General features: G+C 42.4%; 1 protein-coding gene across 2 annotated transcripts in view; it reads left to right on the top strand.

Annotated features, from left to right (window-relative positions):
* Positions 1 to 18,029, top strand: part of LOC120046491 (inositol polyphosphate-5-phosphatase A-like) — a 197,177-nt gene that overhangs the window by 162,980 nt on the left and 16,168 nt on the right. For both annotated transcript variants that reach the window (XM_038991773.1, XM_038991772.1), the window contains exons 10-12: positions 1,153 to 1,248; positions 1,655 to 1,729; positions 17,354 to 17,427. In XM_038991773.1, the coding sequence (XP_038847701.1) occupies positions 1,153 to 1,248; positions 1,655 to 1,729; positions 17,354 to 17,427 (245 nt within the window). The remainder of the gene's footprint in view (positions 1 to 1,152; positions 1,249 to 1,654; positions 1,730 to 17,353; positions 17,428 to 18,029) is intronic.

Raw genomic sequence — 18,029 nt, 5'->3', positions numbered from 1 at the left:
GCTCACCTGATGGCTCCATTTTGTTTTCTGATTCGCTTGATTTCGATACGTTTTGAAGTCGTTCAAAGTAAACAATAGAAGATGCCAAAAGAGACACATTTTGGTACGTTTTTTGTAATAATCGTAGAATTGGATGAAAAATGACATTTGCGGATTGTCTTTTGCTGGTGTGGCTACAATTACTTTTTAACAGGGAAAGTATCTCTGCCTTGCCCTTCTCCAGTTTCTTTGGCCTATTCATTGAACAAAGCTGCTTAAGCGCACTTAAGCGCATTAGCATTTGGATGACAGGGGACCATATTGACCCTGTATTTGGAGGGCCTAAATGAGTGAAAGATGGAGCGATTTGTTAGGGCTTTAGAAACCAGCTTTGAGGGGGGGGGGGGGGGGGGGGGGGGGGGGGGGGGGGGGGCCGGGAACTTCACTTACTGCTCGGTGTTTGTTCTAATCTGGTGTGCCGTTTCGAGCAAGCAAGACTGATTTGTGACATTTCAGTCTAAAGGCCCGTTATATTGGCTTGACCTGATTAACTAATCTGTGCTTTGAATTTCAATCAGGCTGCTGTCCCTGCAGTGTGGTATGGGAACCACTGGCTGAGGGATTACCTCATTCAACTGTCTTCAAACACAGATGGTCGAATGTTTAACTAATTGTTAAAAGAGTCCACAAAGGGGAATTTAACCATGCACACGGTCCACAAGGTCAATACATACGAGGGGGACAGTAAAATTAAGCTTTTTTTGTTTTTTTGGGGGGGGGGGGTCTTAAAAAATAATTGAAATGCATAGTGGTGTGCATGTGTTCTGTGTGTGGAATATAGAATGGGCATCAGTAATGTGATACAGTATAGCCTTCTGTACTGTAGGCTGTACCTCTTTTCAAATGTGTACGTTTGTGTGTGTGTGTGAGTAAGCGGGCGCGCATATGTGTATGAGAAAGATGTACTGTTTTGTCGTCTTTTGTTGCTGTACTTTGATAAATTGCTATCCTTTGACACTACACAATGCATGTTTACATTTGTTTTATCCAAGCCCGTCTTAATCTACCTCAGTATGATATTTTGCTCCATCCTATGAGAAGTAGGGAATCCTGCCACTAACCCCCCCCCCCCCCCCCCCCCCCACGTCTCTCTTCCTTCCTCTCTCACTACAGAGTCTGTGCTCCACTGCCACCATGCAGACGGTCAGACTAGGTGACACCAATGAAGTTGAGAAGCTAATATTCAGAGAATCTGAGAACGATCGCAAGGTATGCTACATTATTGAAAATGCACTGTACACGCACAATACCTGACATTTCAACGTTTTATCAGAATTAGTCATGTGTAGCATCTCACCTGAACACAGAATAGCTTCTTTGTAATGAGATAAAAATGACACAACCTTTCCCATACATTAGAATCTACAGGCCTTTGCGTGACAAGGCCAGCCTAGTACAGCTTTACAAGGCTTTGCTCCGTTTGGCCCTATAGTGAGAATCAAGCATAAGTGAACAGGTGGCGTTTATATTACACTTCTGACCGAATGAATGCTGCCCCTAACATCACAGCACATTACCCTTCATTAAATTAGTTGAAGCTCTAATTAGGGCTGGTTCAGATGAGGATCGCTATTAATCGGCCCTATATTCTGCTCCCCTCCTCTGCCCCTTTTAGGTTGTACTTCAACTTGAAAAGAAGCTTTTTAATTATATTAACCAGGATGTTTTCCGGGAAAACAATGGGACCCTGGTAAGTCATTCATTTTGTTTTGTAACTCTGGGAGGTTTATTCAATTTGGGGGGTTTTTGCGGACGTTATGATATTCAAAGTAACAGGAATGTGCAACATTTAAAAAATGTCAAAACTCATTGCGAAAACAAGTAAATAAAAGACATTGATGTAATGCAGAATTTGATTTGAGGCTTTGAGGGTTTTTTGGGACGTGGGGTTAGGTAAAATAATTAGGCCACACAGTGGGTGTCATTGTGACGGGACAGAAGCGAGTGGTGCAGATGGAGGCCCTCACGCCTTCCTGCCTCATATGAACACTGATTTCAAACATTTTCACCGTCCTACCTGAGAGGTCAAACACCTCATGAATGCCTCCAGAATTGACAATCTCCTTGCCTCAGCTCCACCCCTCCCTCTCCCCTCCTCATCCCTCTCCTCCATCCTCTCCTCCTCCGCCCCTTCCTCACTCCTCCACCCCTTCCTCACTCCTCCTCCACCCCTCCATCACTCCTCTTCCCTCCTCCACCCCTCCCTCACGCCTCTTCCCTCTCCTCCATTCATTCATGATTGTCCGTAATCATGGTAGCATCCACATTAATGTAGAAGTGTTCAGAAATGTAAATATCAAATACTGTACGTAGGGGAGTTTATGTCCTCCTTAATAAGTGATTCAGAAATATCCATATTAAGATTCCCATAGAGGCGAGGAGACACACATAGTACATACCAACTTATGGCGCTTCAATCCTTGGACATATTCATTGGGCACCAAATGGAAGAAAACAGATTGAATCGCAGAGGGACTACCCGGACCTGGTCCAATAATAAAATCATTTTCGTTTTCTTTTCAAAACACTTTGAAATGTTTTCTGTTGTGTGTTTGTGCCCTAATGAATACAACCCTGATTCTTAGCATCCTGACCCATCCGCTTGGGACACAATACTCTGAGTGGCAAGAAAAAGTACCCTTTGCAATTAGCTGGACTTCTGCATAAATTGGTCATAAAATTTGATCTCATTGTCATGTAAGTCACAACAATAGACAAACACAGTCTGCTTAAACTAATAAAACACAAACAATTATACGTTTTCATGTCTTTATTGAACACACTGTGTAAACATTCACAGTGGAGGGTGGGAAAAGTATGTGAACCATTTTTACATTTACATTTTAGTCATTTAGCAGACGCTCTTATCCAGAGCGACTTACAGTAGAGTGCATACATTTTTATTACATTTTTACATACTGAGACAAGGATATCCCTACCGGCCAAACCCTCCCTAACCCGGACGACGCTATGTCAATTGTGCGTCGCCCCACGGACCTCCCGGTTGCGGCCGGCTGCGACAGAGCCTGGGCGCGAACCCAGCCCAGCCTGGGCGCGAACCCAGAGACTCTGGTGGCGCAGCTAGCACTGCGATGCAGTGCCCTAGACCACTGCGCCACCCGGGGGACCGGGTGGATTTAAAACCCTTGGATTTAATAACTGGTTGACCCCTCTTTGGCAGCAATAACCTCAACCAAACGTTTTCTGTAGATGCGGATCAGACCTGCACAACAGTCAGGAGGAATTTTGGACCATTCCTCTTTACAAAACAGCAATATTCTTGGGATGTCTGGTGTGAACCGCTCTTTTGAGGTCATGCCACAGCATCCCAATCAGGTTGAGGTCAGGACTCTGACTGGGCCACTCCAGAAGACGTATTTTCTTCTGTTGAAGCCATTCTGTTGTTGATTTACTTCTGTGTTTTGGGTCATTGTACTGATGCATCACCCATCTTCTGTTGAGCTTCAATTGGCGGACAGATAGCCTTACATTCTCCTGCAAAATGTCTTGATAAACTTGGGAATTCATTTTTCCATCGATGATAGCAAGCTGTCCAGGCCCTGAGACAGCGAAGCAGCACCAAACCATGATGCTCCCTCCACCATACTTTATAGTTGGGATGAGGTTTTGATGTTGGTGTGCTGTGCCTTTTGTCTCTCCACACATAGTGTTGTGTGTTGTTTCCAAACAACTCAACTTTAATTTAATCTGTCCACAGAATATTTGGCCAGTAGTACTGTGGAACATCCAGATGCTCTTTTGCAAACTTCAGACGTGCAGCAATGTTTGTTTTGGACAGCAGTGGCTTCTTCCGTGGTGTCCTCCCATGAACCCCATTCTTGTTTAGTGTTTTACGTGTCATAGACTCGTCAACAGAGATGTTAGCATGTTCCAGAGATTTCTGTAAATCTTTAGCTGACACTCTAGGAATCTTCTTAACCTCATTGAGCATTCTGCGCTGTGATCTTGCAGTCATCTTTGCAGGACGGCCACTCCTAGGGAGAGTAGCAACAGTGCTGGACTTTCTCCATTTATAAACAATTTGTCATACCGTGGACTGATGAACATCAAGGCTTTTAGACATACTTTTGCAAACCTTTCCAGCTTTATGCAAGTCAACAATTCTTAATCTTGGGTGTTCCGAGATCTCTTTTGTTTGAGGCATGGTTCACATGAGGCAACGCTTCTTGTGAATAGCAAACTCAAATTTTGTGAGTTTTTTATAGGACAGGGCAGCTCTAACCAACATCTCCAATCTTGTCTCAATGATTGTACTCCAGGTTAGCTGACTCCTGACTCCAATTAGCTTTTGGAGAAGTCATTAGCCTAGGGGTTCACATACTTTTTCCAACCTACACTGTGAATGTTTATATAATGTATTTGATATAGACAACACACAAATCATTGTATTTTTCTTATTAGTTTAAGCACACTGTGTTTGTCTGTTGTGACTTAGATGAAGATCAGATCTAATTTTATGACCAATTTATGCAGAAATCCAGATACTTCCAAAGGGTTCACATACTTTTTCTTGCCACTGTATGTTCATGCAATTGGACATACATTGCATTCGTGAAGTATTCAGACCCCTTGACTTTTTCCACATTTATCATGGTTTGAACGATGTGCGTATTTTCCAGTCCACAAAATACAGTACAATACAATAGTTATACAGTTCACACCCAAAAAGATTAGCCTACTGGAGCTAGTTAAATGTATTTACCCAAGACAGCATATACTGCAGCTAGCTACATCTATGGCCTTTTATGTTTTTCTGTTGTGCGTAATGTGCAGTAACCTATATAATTTATTGGGTAACGGCACAATCATTTGGGCTTTTTTGGGCTTGGGCTCATTAAATGTATTTAATATATGGCTCATCAGGCTCTGGTATCATCAGACTTTTCGATCAAATCTCAAATAAAATCCAGACATAGGCATATTTATATGCTTTATAATGCTTTTGAATAACACATCTGGTTTTGGCGGGAAATACCGGGTTACCCGTGTGAGAACTGATATACTCTCGGTATGGAACATTTGTAAAATATCGGGAAAATATTAAACCCTTGGCTGTGTTGTGTTTCGGAGGACGCACGACTCGCAGCCTTCGCCTCTCCCGAGTTCGTACGGGAGTTGCAGCGATGAGACAAGACTCTAACTACCAATTGGATGCTAGGAAATTGGGGAGAAAAAGGGATAAAAGTAAAATACAAAATAAGAGTTTAATCTTGGTTTCATCAGACCAGAGAATCCTGTTTCTCATTGTTTGAGAGTCGTTTGGGAAACTCCAAGTGGGCTGTCATTTGCCTTTTACTGAGGAGTGGCTTCCGTCTGGCCAATCTACCATAAAGGCCTGATTTGGTGGAGTGCTGCAGAGACGGTTGTCCTTCTGGAAGGTTCTCCCATCTCCACAGAGGAACTCTAGAGTTCTGTCAGAGTGACCATCAGGTTCTTGGTCACCTCCCTGACCAAGGCTCTTCTCCCCCGATTGCCCAGTTTGGCTGGCCAGCTCTAGAAAGAGTCTTGGTGGTTCCAAACTTCCATTTAAGAATGATGGAGGTCACTGTGTTCTCGTGGACCTTCAATGTTGCAGAAATGTTTTGCTACCCTTCCCCAGATCTGTGCCTCGACACAATCCTGTCTCTGAGCTCTACGGACAATTCCTTTGACCTCAAGGCTTGTTTTGTGCTCTGACATGCACTGTCAACTGTGGGACCTTATATAGACAGGTGTAAGCCTTTCTGAATCATGTCCAATCAATTGAATTGACCACAGGTGGACTCCATTCTAGTTGTAGAAACATCTCAAGGAGGATCAATGGAAACAGGATGCCAATTTGAGAGAGAACGCCTACACTGATTTAAAGCAGCAATATTTGAGTGATAGGTTTTAAAACTCTGCAGCTGCAATTAGAAAAATAATAATCTGTGCAATAAAAAAAATAAGGAGATCCCCGAAAGCCAGATGGAGATGGGTAAATTAGATGCGCATTCTGTCTTTATATTACTATAGCATAGGCTATGCTGCAGCAAATGCAGGTCTACCTGTCACAAGAAAAAAAGTTACCATGATGAGATGATAGGTCTACATGCATTGTGAACTGCGCTCCATACTGAGATGGACTGTCTGTCCCCACCCTGAGTGTTGATGATTCATCATGCAGAGGTCGTAAAGAAGCTAGATTTAGACATCGCATTACATTTTACTCCATGCTGTTCATATAAATAATTTATTATAATTTACCGGTTTCTCAGTTATTTATCCTGGGAAAAGGGAGTGGTTTTGGGTGGTAAATCTCCTTTCCCACCATTCAACCCTAGTAGTTGCACAGGTCAAGAGACAAATTGGCGTAATCGGGGAAAGGCGGACACCTAGTCAGTTGTACAACTGAATGACTTTAACTGAAATGTGTCTTCTGCATTTCACCCAACCCCTCTGAATCAGAGAGGTGCGGGGGGCTGCCATAATCGACAGCCACATCTTCGGCGCCCGGGGAACAATGGGTTAACTGCCTTGCTCAGGGGCAGAATGACAGATTTTTACCTTGTCAGCTCGGGGCTTCGAACCAGCAACCTTTCGGTTACTGGCCCAACGCTCTAACCAATCAAGGTGACAGACAGTGCCAAATTCAATATCGCCTTACCCGGGGTGTGTAATCATTAGTCCAAACAGTTTCTATTATTAAGAACAGTTTTTATTGTAAGACAAGAGTTTATTTTGGACAAATTCAGGTAGGTCTCTCACAATTTGGTTTACTTCCGTTTTTGTAACAGAAATGGTGGAATGAATACACCCCTGATCACCCGCACACACAGTTCACTTTCATAGCAGCCACATACAACATCACTTTGCTCATTATATAATTCCTTCTCGCATCTACACATTCTCCTCCTCTCACCTTTTTCTTCACTTGTGGTCACAGAACACAACAGCTGTCTGTGACCAGGTGCAAAGACCCCTCCAAATAAAACTTTCATACCATAACCGCTAACCCCTACACAGCCTACATCATTGTCAAGATATTCACGTTATAGTCAACATACTAGAAATAATGCATTAGTAAACCCACAATCCAAACCATGTGTACATCACGTAGTAGTGTACAGCAAGCAGTTTAACAGTTGCCCCGGTGGCAATAAATTAATAAAACCAAAGGCTTACCTTGACTTGGAAGAGTTGCTGTGTTGGATAGCCTTATCCAGCTAGCTAACATACATAGCATTCGTCTTTGTTTGAGTCGGGTTGTTGAGTATGCTAAATTAGCTGTATTAGCTAAGTAAGCAAGATGTAAACTAAGAAAAAAACAAAAAAACATTCATGTGACACATATGACTCTTCAAGTAGTGTCTGTCTGTGTGTATATACTGTAAGTGTATGTGGGGCTGGGGTATGTATGTCTGTGTCTCTTTTAGTATTGGTGTGTGTGTTTATGTGGTGTGTGTGTTGGGCCTCAGGAGGCCCCCACTTCCTTCTTTCCCTCTCCCGTACAGAGCCCAGCAAGATAAACGGCGTAATGGGGGATCAGAGATAATCTGATGGTCATGGTCTAGTTAAACACACCGTGTTATGATCCTTATAAAACAAACTACCTTTCCAAAAGGATAAATGTTCCCCCCTGCAACCCTCGGAGGAGGGAAAAAAATCCATTGCATCTTTCATCAACTACTAGACTTGTACCAGCTTGACAGAAATGTAATTCGAGGCAGCTCTCAAAAATAATTATTGTATTTTGAGGAGTAATCATTGGTCGGGACATGATTGAATGTGTCCATGCCTATTGACTTTTGCTATGATTAATAGGATTGTTTAATCAATATTCCCATCGAAATTGTATAATTAATTATCCCGAACGCTGTCAGGCCGGGACGATGGAGAGCCCTGATGAGTATTTGGGAAGATTACATTTTCCGGGAGTGGTGGCGTCGAGCGGCACAGGGGCTTGCTCCTCAACGGAGGGGCGGAGGTGAAAGGGGCGGGCGGTGGGGGGATATATGTCCCCGTGGACACGGATTCTGTGGAGACGTGTGCCCCCCTCTACCTCCTATCTATCCAGTAGCGCATCCTCCATCAGGTCGCCTCCCTCCCCTCTCCATCATTGATTTTGTTTCAGTATCTTTTTATTCTAACTTTATCAGTTGTGGTATCAGCTGACATCCGGGGGAAAGAGGGGGGTGTTTTTGGAGTCCTGTTGCGAGTGATGAACTTTTCTGTCAGGGCCGCTCTTCCTTGTCATGCTCCCTGCGTACTCGCGACATTACTCAAGCCGCAAGAGTTTCCAAATGAACTAAATAAATATATAAATAAAGATCAATCACCTTCCCGGCTAAACTTCTTTCATATTTTACCTGTCAGTTTCCTTAAGTGGTAATACAGCAGAATGCTAAATAATGTGTGACCTTAGCTGGGAAGATAAACATGGAAGGCCAGGGAGAATGGGCTCCTGTGCTGTCTCTTATACCTGAATGCCTTGCTACACTGAAAGGCTCATTGTGCTTTTACTAGTATTGATCAGTTCCTCAGTCTGATCATGAAGTATACAGCATATATATTACTGTATGTACATACTGTACTGTATGTTGATGTCCATGTATGGCTTGTCCTATAAATGTCTCCCAGTCAATGTTCTGGTCTGCAAACGAGCAAAATGTGGATTATAGGAAAAGGCACTTTTGTGTTTTTTGCCCTTGACACAGGTCTGGGAATACACACAAAAGTATGTGGACACCTGCTCGTCGAACATCTCATTCCAAAATCATGGGCATTAAGATGGAGTTGGTTCCGCCTTTGCTGCTATAACAGCCTCTACTCTTCTGTTTCCACTAGATGTTGGAATATTGCTGCGGGGACTTGCTTCCATTTAGCCACAAGAGCATTAATGAGGTCGAGCACGGATGTTGGGCGATTAGGCCTGGCTCACAGTCGGTGTTCCAATTAATCCCGAATGTGTACGATGTGGTTGAGGTCAGGGCTCTGCATGCCAGTCAAGTTCTTCCACACCGATCTCGACAAACCATTTCTGTGTGGACCTCGCTTTTTGCACGGGGGCATTGTCAGGCTGGAACAGGAAAGGGCCTTCCCCAAACTGTTGCCACAGTTGGAAGCGCAGAATCGTCTAAAATGTCATTGTATGCTGTCATCTGGCCCGAACCATGAAAAACAGCCCCAGACCATTATTCCTTCTCCACAAAACTTTACAGTTGGCACTATGCATTTGGGCAGGTAGCTTTCTCCTGGCATCCGCCAAACCCAGATTCGTACGTTGGACTGCCAGATGGTGAAGCGTGATTCATCACTCGAGAGAACGCGTTTCCACTGCTCCAGAGTCCAATGGCGGTGAGCTTTACACCACTTCAGCCGACGCTTGTCATTGCGCATGGTGATCGTAGGCTTGTGCGCGGCTGCTCGGGCCATGGAAACCCATTTCATGAAGCTCCTGAAGAACAGTTCTTGTGCTGACGTTGCTTCCAGAGGCAGTTTGGAACTTGGTAGTGAGTGTTGCAACCAAGGACAGATGATTTTTACGTACTTCAGAACTCGGCGGTCCCCTTCTGTGAGCTTGTGTGGCCTACCACTTCGCGGCTGAGCCTTAGACGTTTCCACTTCACAGTAACAGCACTTAACAGTTGACCGGGGCAGCTCTAGCAGTGCCGGAATTTGGCAAACTGACTTGTTGAAAGGGTGGCATCCTATGACGGTGCCACGTTGAAAGTCACTAAGCTCTTCAGTAAGGCCATTCTACTGACAATGTTTGTCTATGGAGATTGAATGGATGTGTGCTCGATTTTATACACCGAATAGCCGAATCCACTAATTTGAAGGGGTGTCCACATACTTTAGTGTATATAGTGTAAGTAAATAAATGAATTAACAATCCCCCTAGAGGTTTTAAGGTATTATGCAATTGATATAACCTTAACTATGATAAGAGAGAGCATAATAGGACTGTAGCCTCTAGCCGGCTGGCTGTTTAGGTTGACCCTCTCAAGGCGCTCGACCATTCCCTATCAGCGACAGTTTATTGATTCCACACCAAGTAATGAAGATTTCATAAAACGAAGAAAAAATATGGCCTGGCAATATAAGCCAAATGTTTGCCGTAAAAATAAAATTAAATGACCTTTCACCTCTGTGTGTACTGATGGCTTTTAATGGCAGCAGGTGTTGTCAGAGGGATAGTTTGACACGGTGTAAATCAAAGCACAATTATGAGCTTGGACAACCACTGGCCGGGTTGGAGGGACAGTCAGCCCAGAGACCTTTATTTCCCTCTGTTCCTGCAACTTTGCCCTCTTATAACAATCATAGCTAGCGTGATTTAGGTTTGTGTTGCTCATCGAGGAGAAGCAAGAAATCTGGACCCTGCATTTCCTCATCTTTCTCCTTGTCTACGATATTGCCCGAGCCGTATTGGCTAGCAGCCCTCTCCAACAACTCCAAGGTCATTTCGGTCTGACAAACTACTGGGCCAGCTTTATAATGCAACGAGGCCTTGAACCAATATAAACTGGGATTTTTTACTGCTGACCTACCAGACCAGCAAATCATTATGCTTAATTGACCCGGGATGAAATGTAGTGTGAAATTTCAGCCCTTGGGTTTTCCAGTCAACCTAAATGAATTACTCAACATTCACTTAAAAGCTCTGTGCACACATACACACACATCATGGAAACACAATGTGCTTCATCACCCCCAACATTGCTCATCTGCTGCCTTTTAAAGGTGTCACTTCTCGTCTCGGCTGCACTAACTCTCCATGGAGACAAGAACACCTGTCCACACACTCACAGAAACAGACCAGTGTACACATACACAGGTACTCTATTAGGGTAAGAATAACAAAGATCTGAGGCACTATAACGCACACAGGGACAATTACGTACTGCACCTCTATAAACTTATGCTGGCACACTCTTCCACACAAGGTCTCTCTGCACACACACACACCCTTGGAGCAATGCGTGTCATTGGGAGGACGGTGGTGGTGGTGGTGCACAGTGAAGCGTATCCTCTGGGCTCTATTCCTCATTCAGTGTGTGAGCTCTCCTGTGACCCTGTCTCTGTGAGTTTGATGAATGCCGCACATCTGCCCTCCTGAACCACAGAGACTCTGTCTGAGGGCCCCACTGCCTGGAAAGTAATGGCCACTGTTCTACACCACTGGCGCACGCACACACACACACACACACACACACACACACACGCACACACACACAGAAACACACAGATGCTCACACTTTACACATAAGCATGCATAAAGTATGGAGTAGGCTACTCGCGCTTAACCACAAGCAGTCGCTCATACACACTTGCACAGGCTCCAGGCATACACACACGCATGTACATTTATCCCACATACAGTATGTATGTAAAAATGCCAATAAAGTTTTAATCTGGTTTACAAACGTGTTGGGTTTGTGGATTGATGGCTGTTATTGTACTCCACTGATGTGGTTAACGCTCCTCTTCTGCCTGTCTTGGCCTCCGCTTGGTTAGATGTCTCCTCTAAATATTATTGCTGTTGTCATTTCACCTAGATGGAGAGTACATTATCATGTAGGTGGAGAGGACATTATCATCTAGGTGGCGATTACATTCCATTCACTCCATTTTTACATGTCGTACAGCAATGTAATGTCATTATTGTTTGAACTAGCGCTAAATGTACTGACAGCCTTACACAGGCAGTGTATAGGAACTCATCAGACACTGAGCTCTATTTTTGGCTGGCGTTAAGCCAGCGCAATTGTCAAACGCATGCTCGTTTGCAATTTCGACCTGTTAAAGCCGCCGCTTTTCTGTTTTCCAACCCTAGTTGCAGGATTCGTAATTTACCTGTTTTTATATGAGGTCGCTTGCTCTGAGGTGGGACGGGTGGCAAAATGACAATTTCAGTTAGACTAACCAGAAGCTGGTGTTAGCGGTAATGTGGTTGGTTATGGCATGGAATTTGACAGCGGAAGTGCAGCCTATCCAGCCATGACGAACAGTGCCCATATGCACATGGAACAAGAGATGTGTGCTTTTTGTGCCCGTAAATTTCCTATTTAGAAACGTAAATCCCCCCCCGTTTCATTTTATTAAAAACCAAGCATAGCCTCCCCTCCTCTCAATTAAGGTTGTTGTTTTTTTGTCATACCCAATGCATTCGCCAAGTAGTCAAGACTATCTATAAAGGGTTTGGCTCGTGAGACCACTTTGAAATAAATCTTAAACCAAAGCCTAAAAGATCACGTAGGCTATATGCCCATCATGGTATGTGAGATGAGGTAATCCGGTGACACTCGTATTTGGAAACGTCTAAGTTATTTTCCTGTAACAACTGCTTGTTTTTTGTCTTCACCCTTTGAGCATGGTGAAGTTATTAATTACACTTTGGATGGTGTATCAATACACCCAGTCACTATAAAGATACAAGCGTCCTTCCTAACTCTAGTTGCTCAGGGATTTCACCATGGTGACTTTAAAAAAAGAGTTTAATGGCTGTGAAATTGAGAAAACTGAGGATGAATCAACAACATTGTAGTTACTCCACAATACTGACCTAAATGACAGAGTGAAAAGAAGGAAGCCTGTACAGAATAAAAAATATTCCAGAACATGCATGAAATCAAATGTATTTATGAAGCCCTTTTTACATCGGCAGATGTCACAAAGTGCTTACACAGAAACTCAACCTAAAATGGCAATCAATGCAGATGTCGAGGCTGGTGGCTAGGGAAAAACTCCTTAGAAAGGCAGGAACCCTGCAACAAACCTAGAGAGGAACCAAGCAAATGCATCCTGTTTGCAGTAAGACCCTAAAGTAATACTGAAAAAAATGTTGCAAAGAAATTTACTTTATGTCCTGAAATCAAAGTGTTATGTTTGGGGCAAATCCAACACAACACATCACTGAGTGCCACTGCATATTTTCAAGGATATTGGTGGTTGCATCATGTTATGGGTATGCTTGTCATCGCAAAGACTGAGGAGTTTTTGGGGATTGAAAGCAAAATCCTAGAGGAAAACCTGGTTCATTCTGCTTTCCAACAGACACTGGGAGAAAAATCCAACTTTCAGCAGGACAATTTTTATTTATTTTTACCTTTATTTAACTAGGCAGTCAGTTAAGAACAAATTCTTATTTTCAATGACGGCCTAGGAACAGTGGGTTAGATGCCTTGTTCAGGGGCAGAACGATAGATTTTTGCCTTGTCAGCTCGGGGATTTGATCTTGGAACCTTTCGGTTACTAGTCCAACGCTCTAACCACTAGGCTACCTGCCGCCGCAATAACCTAAAACACAAGGCCAAATTTACACTGGAGTTGCTTACCATGTTCCTGAGTACCTAGTTACAGTTTTGACTTAAATATGCTTAAAATTCTATGGCAAGACTTGAAAATGGCTGTCTAGCAATGATCAACAAGATATAGTGTTTTACTTTATTTACATTTTTTACAAATGTTAGAATTTTTACCACACTATGACATAACAGTATTTGGTTTAGATCGTTGACAAAAAAATGACAAATCTATATTAATCCCACCATGTAGCACAACAAAATGTGGAAAAAGGGTGTGAGTACTTTCTGAAGGCACAGTATAAAGCGCTCTGTGCATCAGAATAACAGCATAAAAAAACTATTTAAATTTTACATATCAAAGTACTTAAGTAAAAGTACTTTGAACTATGGGAGTAAAAAGTACTACTATGTTTTAAACCAGATACTTTTAGACTTTTACTGTAGTATTTTACTGGGTGACTTTCACCTTTTACTTGAGTCATTTTCTATTAAGGTATTTTTACTTTTACTCAAGTATAACAATTACTTTTTCCACCACTGAATAAACTGAATGACCACTTCTGCACAAGCTGCCACTGTTTTGAACAGATTCGATTATACTATTTAGAACGAGCAGCCACTCTCGAACGAACGAGTGCACCAGGGAGAACGCAACACGCATGCAAATGCAATAAGTGAAAACACATGATCTAACTGGGGATAGCTAGCTAACATAATGTTACAAAGTATGGTGCGCTAGTCAGTTAACTTTAGTTCTGAATTAACTTCATATTTCCAAGTTAGTCAGATATTAGTTTAGAAAGACGTGAAACTGGCATGGGAGCTAGCAAGCTACCAGCTAGCTATAGCTAGCTGCTTGTCAAAGGTAGAAAACTGTTTCTCAAAATTACTGTTGCTGGCTAGATAATTTGATCATGCTTTGTGATGCACCCTTTTTTATGCTGTTTTGGTCCACACAACATGTCTGTCACCTACAGTAGAACCTGATGAACAATATGGGGGGAAACAATAAGCCGCTGTCATGCTTTTTTGTCCTACCAGATCCACGATGAGAAGGTTCTAGCTATTGTATCCCTCTGTCCTTCAACTCTTGTTGGATGTTGATGTCTGGTTTATCAGGTCCCAGGCTCCCATGACTGTTATGATAATTTTTTACAAGTTAATTACAATTAGCTTTTTGCTTTAGCGCCATCTGTACCTGATAGAGCAGATCTAGTCGCACGTGCGGAAGTAAGCCATCTAGCGCGAGAAACATATTGGGAGGGAGAATAGAGCAGACCCAGAAGTTCTGACTGAACACACATTTGAGTGGCCCAGGACGGTCCATTTACTTTGTGCTGTTATAATTTATGCGTTCAAATCCTACGATTTTCATTGGAGCAGTTCCCCCCTCATAGCATATCTGGCAAAACAATCCAAGCAATGTTCACACGGCCTATGCGCCCGTGGAGGCAGAGCTGCTGCTGCTGGCAGTCACTGAAGGGCAGAGTAGTAACAATATATTTTTAAAACAGGAAAACATACACATTTACCTCACTTTTATGAGCATTTAAAACATAATACATTAATTATATTTTTAAAATAATGTTTTTACCAATTACAAGTGGGGTGCCGCCCCTAACGTCTTAATGGGCGGACCGCTGCCCAGCCGAATTGGAGTTGATGACAATGCAAAGACTGTCAATAACCTACAGAACTTGAGACAAACGCATGCAGTATTAAGCCATGAAACGCCTTGATTGGCCACTGAGTGGCCAAGCCCTCGTTACACCTACAACTTGTTTATTCATCAAAACCCAGCCCTTTCGCACTAACGTCAGCTACTGCGTTCATAATAAATATTGTGAAAATAGCAAAAATATCTCTGATACACCTCCGGACCTACAGCGCTACTGTCAGTGCTTAGATTTACCATTGCATTTACCATTGCATTGTTAAAATAGAGCCCACTATCACAGGGGTTGCCGGATATCTGTCCGTCGCTCAGGGAGTCAGCAATGCAGGTGCCCCTGCTACCTGCTGATCTCCCAGATAATTAGTGTGTATAAGGAGCTGCTAATTGCACTTCTCACTAATGATTTATGGGATTTGGAAAGAGGGGGAGATGGAGTGGGGATTGTAAGTCGGTGCTGGTGCAGTCAGAGGTTGTGCAGCTGGGGGAGGGGACATGATTGATGAAGACTGTTTGGATCCACTGTCCGCTTAGAGAGACAGACCTCCACCATCAGCAGCAGACTGGGGGCTGTGGTAGGACAGGACAGGTATGGTTCTGGAATAGCCAGGCCAGGGACACACACATCAACACTGGTCAACTGTTATCACACACATGCCTTTATGTACCACCACACTGTTCATGACACTTATACAGTATGGTGGTAAAGGCACAAATCCACACGTCAAAAAAGAAGAGAAAGGAAGCTAACACAATTATCTGACACTTACTCTTGCATGCAGGAGCCACACACTCACACACTCATAGTTATTCACTCAGTGAGTGATGACTGACGCAGAGGATATTACTTGCTGTAATACATTTTTTTAACCCTTTCTGAAGGCACTGTAGTTATAAATAAATTATTCATACCCCTTGACTTATTCCACATTTTGTTATAACCTGAATAAAAAAAATATTGATTACATTTGTTTTTTTTTCACAATACACAATACCCCATCATGACAAAGTGAAAACATGTTTTTAGAAATGTTTGCAAATGCATTGAAAATTATATACAGAAATCTAATTTACATAAGTATTCACAAGTAGTCAATACATGTTAGTCACCTTTGGCAGCGATTACAGCTGTGAGTCTTTCTGGTTCTAAGAGCTTTCTCTAAGAGCTTTGCACACCTGGATTGTACAATATTTGCCCATTTATTCTTTTTTAAATTCTTCAAAGTCTGTTAAATTGGTTGTTGATCATTGCTAGGCAACCATGTTTTCAAGTCAAAACTTGTAACTCAGCCACTCAGGAACATTGACTGTCTTCTTGGTAAGCAACTCAAGTGTAGATTTGGCCTTTTAGGTTATTGTCCTTCTGAAAGTTGAATTCATATCCCAGTGTCTGTGCTTAGCTCCATTCTATTTATTTTTTATCCTGAAAAACTCCCCAGTCCTTAACGATTACATGCATACCCATAAAATGATTCAGCCACCACTATGCTTGAAAATATGGGATAGTGGTACTCAGTAATGTATTGGATTTGCCCCAAATATAACACTTTGTATTCAGGACAGAAAGTTAATTCCTTTGCCACATCTTTGGCAGTTTTACTTTAGTGCCTTGTGGAGTAACTACAATGTTGTTCATCCATCCTCAGTTTTCTCCTATCAGAGCCAATAAACTTTTTTAAAGTCACTATTGGCCTCATGGTGAAATCCCTGAGCGGTTTCCTTCCTCTCCGGCAACTGAGTTAGGAAGAACACCTGTATCTTTGTAGTGACTGGGTGTATTGATACACCATCCAAAGTGTAATTAATAACTTCACCATGCTCAAAGGGATATTCACGGTCTGCTTTTTTACATTTTATACCCATCTACCAATAGATGCCCTTCTTTGCGAGGCATTGGAAAAACCTTCCTAGTCTTTGTGGTTCAATCTGTGTTTGAAATTCACTACTCGACTGAGGGACCTTACAGATAATTGTATGTGTATGGTACAGAGATGAGGTAGTCATTCAAAAACTATGTTAAGCACTATTGCACACAGAGTGAGTCCATGCAACATATGACTTTTAAAGCACATTTTTACTCCTGAACCTGTTTAGGCCTTCCATAACAAAGGGGTTGAATACTTATTGAGTCAAGACATTTCAGCTTTTCGTTTTTTATTAATTAGTATAAAAAAATTAACATAAAATGCTGAAATTATGGCGTGTATAGGCCAGTGACACAAAATCTAAATTTTAAATTCAGGCTGTAACACAACAAAGTTTTGAAAAAGTCAAGGGGTGTGAATACTTCCTGTGTGCACTGTATCTCTTTCTTCCTCCTTTCATCCCCCTCCCCCCCTCTCTCTCTTCACAGTTTTTACAGTTTGACAGTGAGCTGTCCTGTTTCAAGGAACGGCTGCACGAGCTGGAGATATCCTTTCCTCCCAGGTATGGAATCCTCTGTGTTTCCTTGTGAATCAATGTCTAAATGAACCATACCTATTCAACTCAAGTCACTCCTGTTATTTAGGAAAATACTTGTATATTATCGTACTTGTGCGTTTCTTCCATATTGGTATGGTACAAGGCACAATCAACACCAATTAAAACGATTGAGGTCTTCCAGAGCTGAAACCATTTATTACCCTGGACAAGAATTGGTATCTGTATTGGTACCTACCTGTAACTATCTAAACTCAGCAAAAAAAATGAAGGACCCTGTCTTTCAAAGATAATTCGTAAAAATCCAAATAACTTAACATATCGTCATTATAAAGTGTTTAAACACTGTTTCCCATGCTTGTTCAATGAGCCATAAACAATCCATGAACATGCACCTGTGGAACGGTCGTTAACTTCTTTGGGACAGGGGGCAGTATTGAGTAGCTTGGATAAAAAGGTGCCCAGAGTAAACTGCCTGATACTCAGTCCTAAAAGCTAGAATATGCATATAATTAGTAGATTTTGATAGAAAACACTCTGAAGTTTCTAAAACTGTTTGAATGATGTCTGTGAGTATAACAGAACTCATATGGCAGGCAAAAACCTGA

This window comes from Salvelinus namaycush, chromosome 4 (genome assembly GCF_016432855.1).
Source record: "Salvelinus namaycush isolate Seneca chromosome 4, SaNama_1.0, whole genome shotgun sequence".
NCBI lineage: Eukaryota > Metazoa > Chordata > Actinopteri > Salmoniformes > Salmonidae > Salvelinus > Salvelinus namaycush.
Note: the sequence above shows the minus strand (reverse complement) of the source record. Positions and strands in the feature narration are given on the sequence as shown.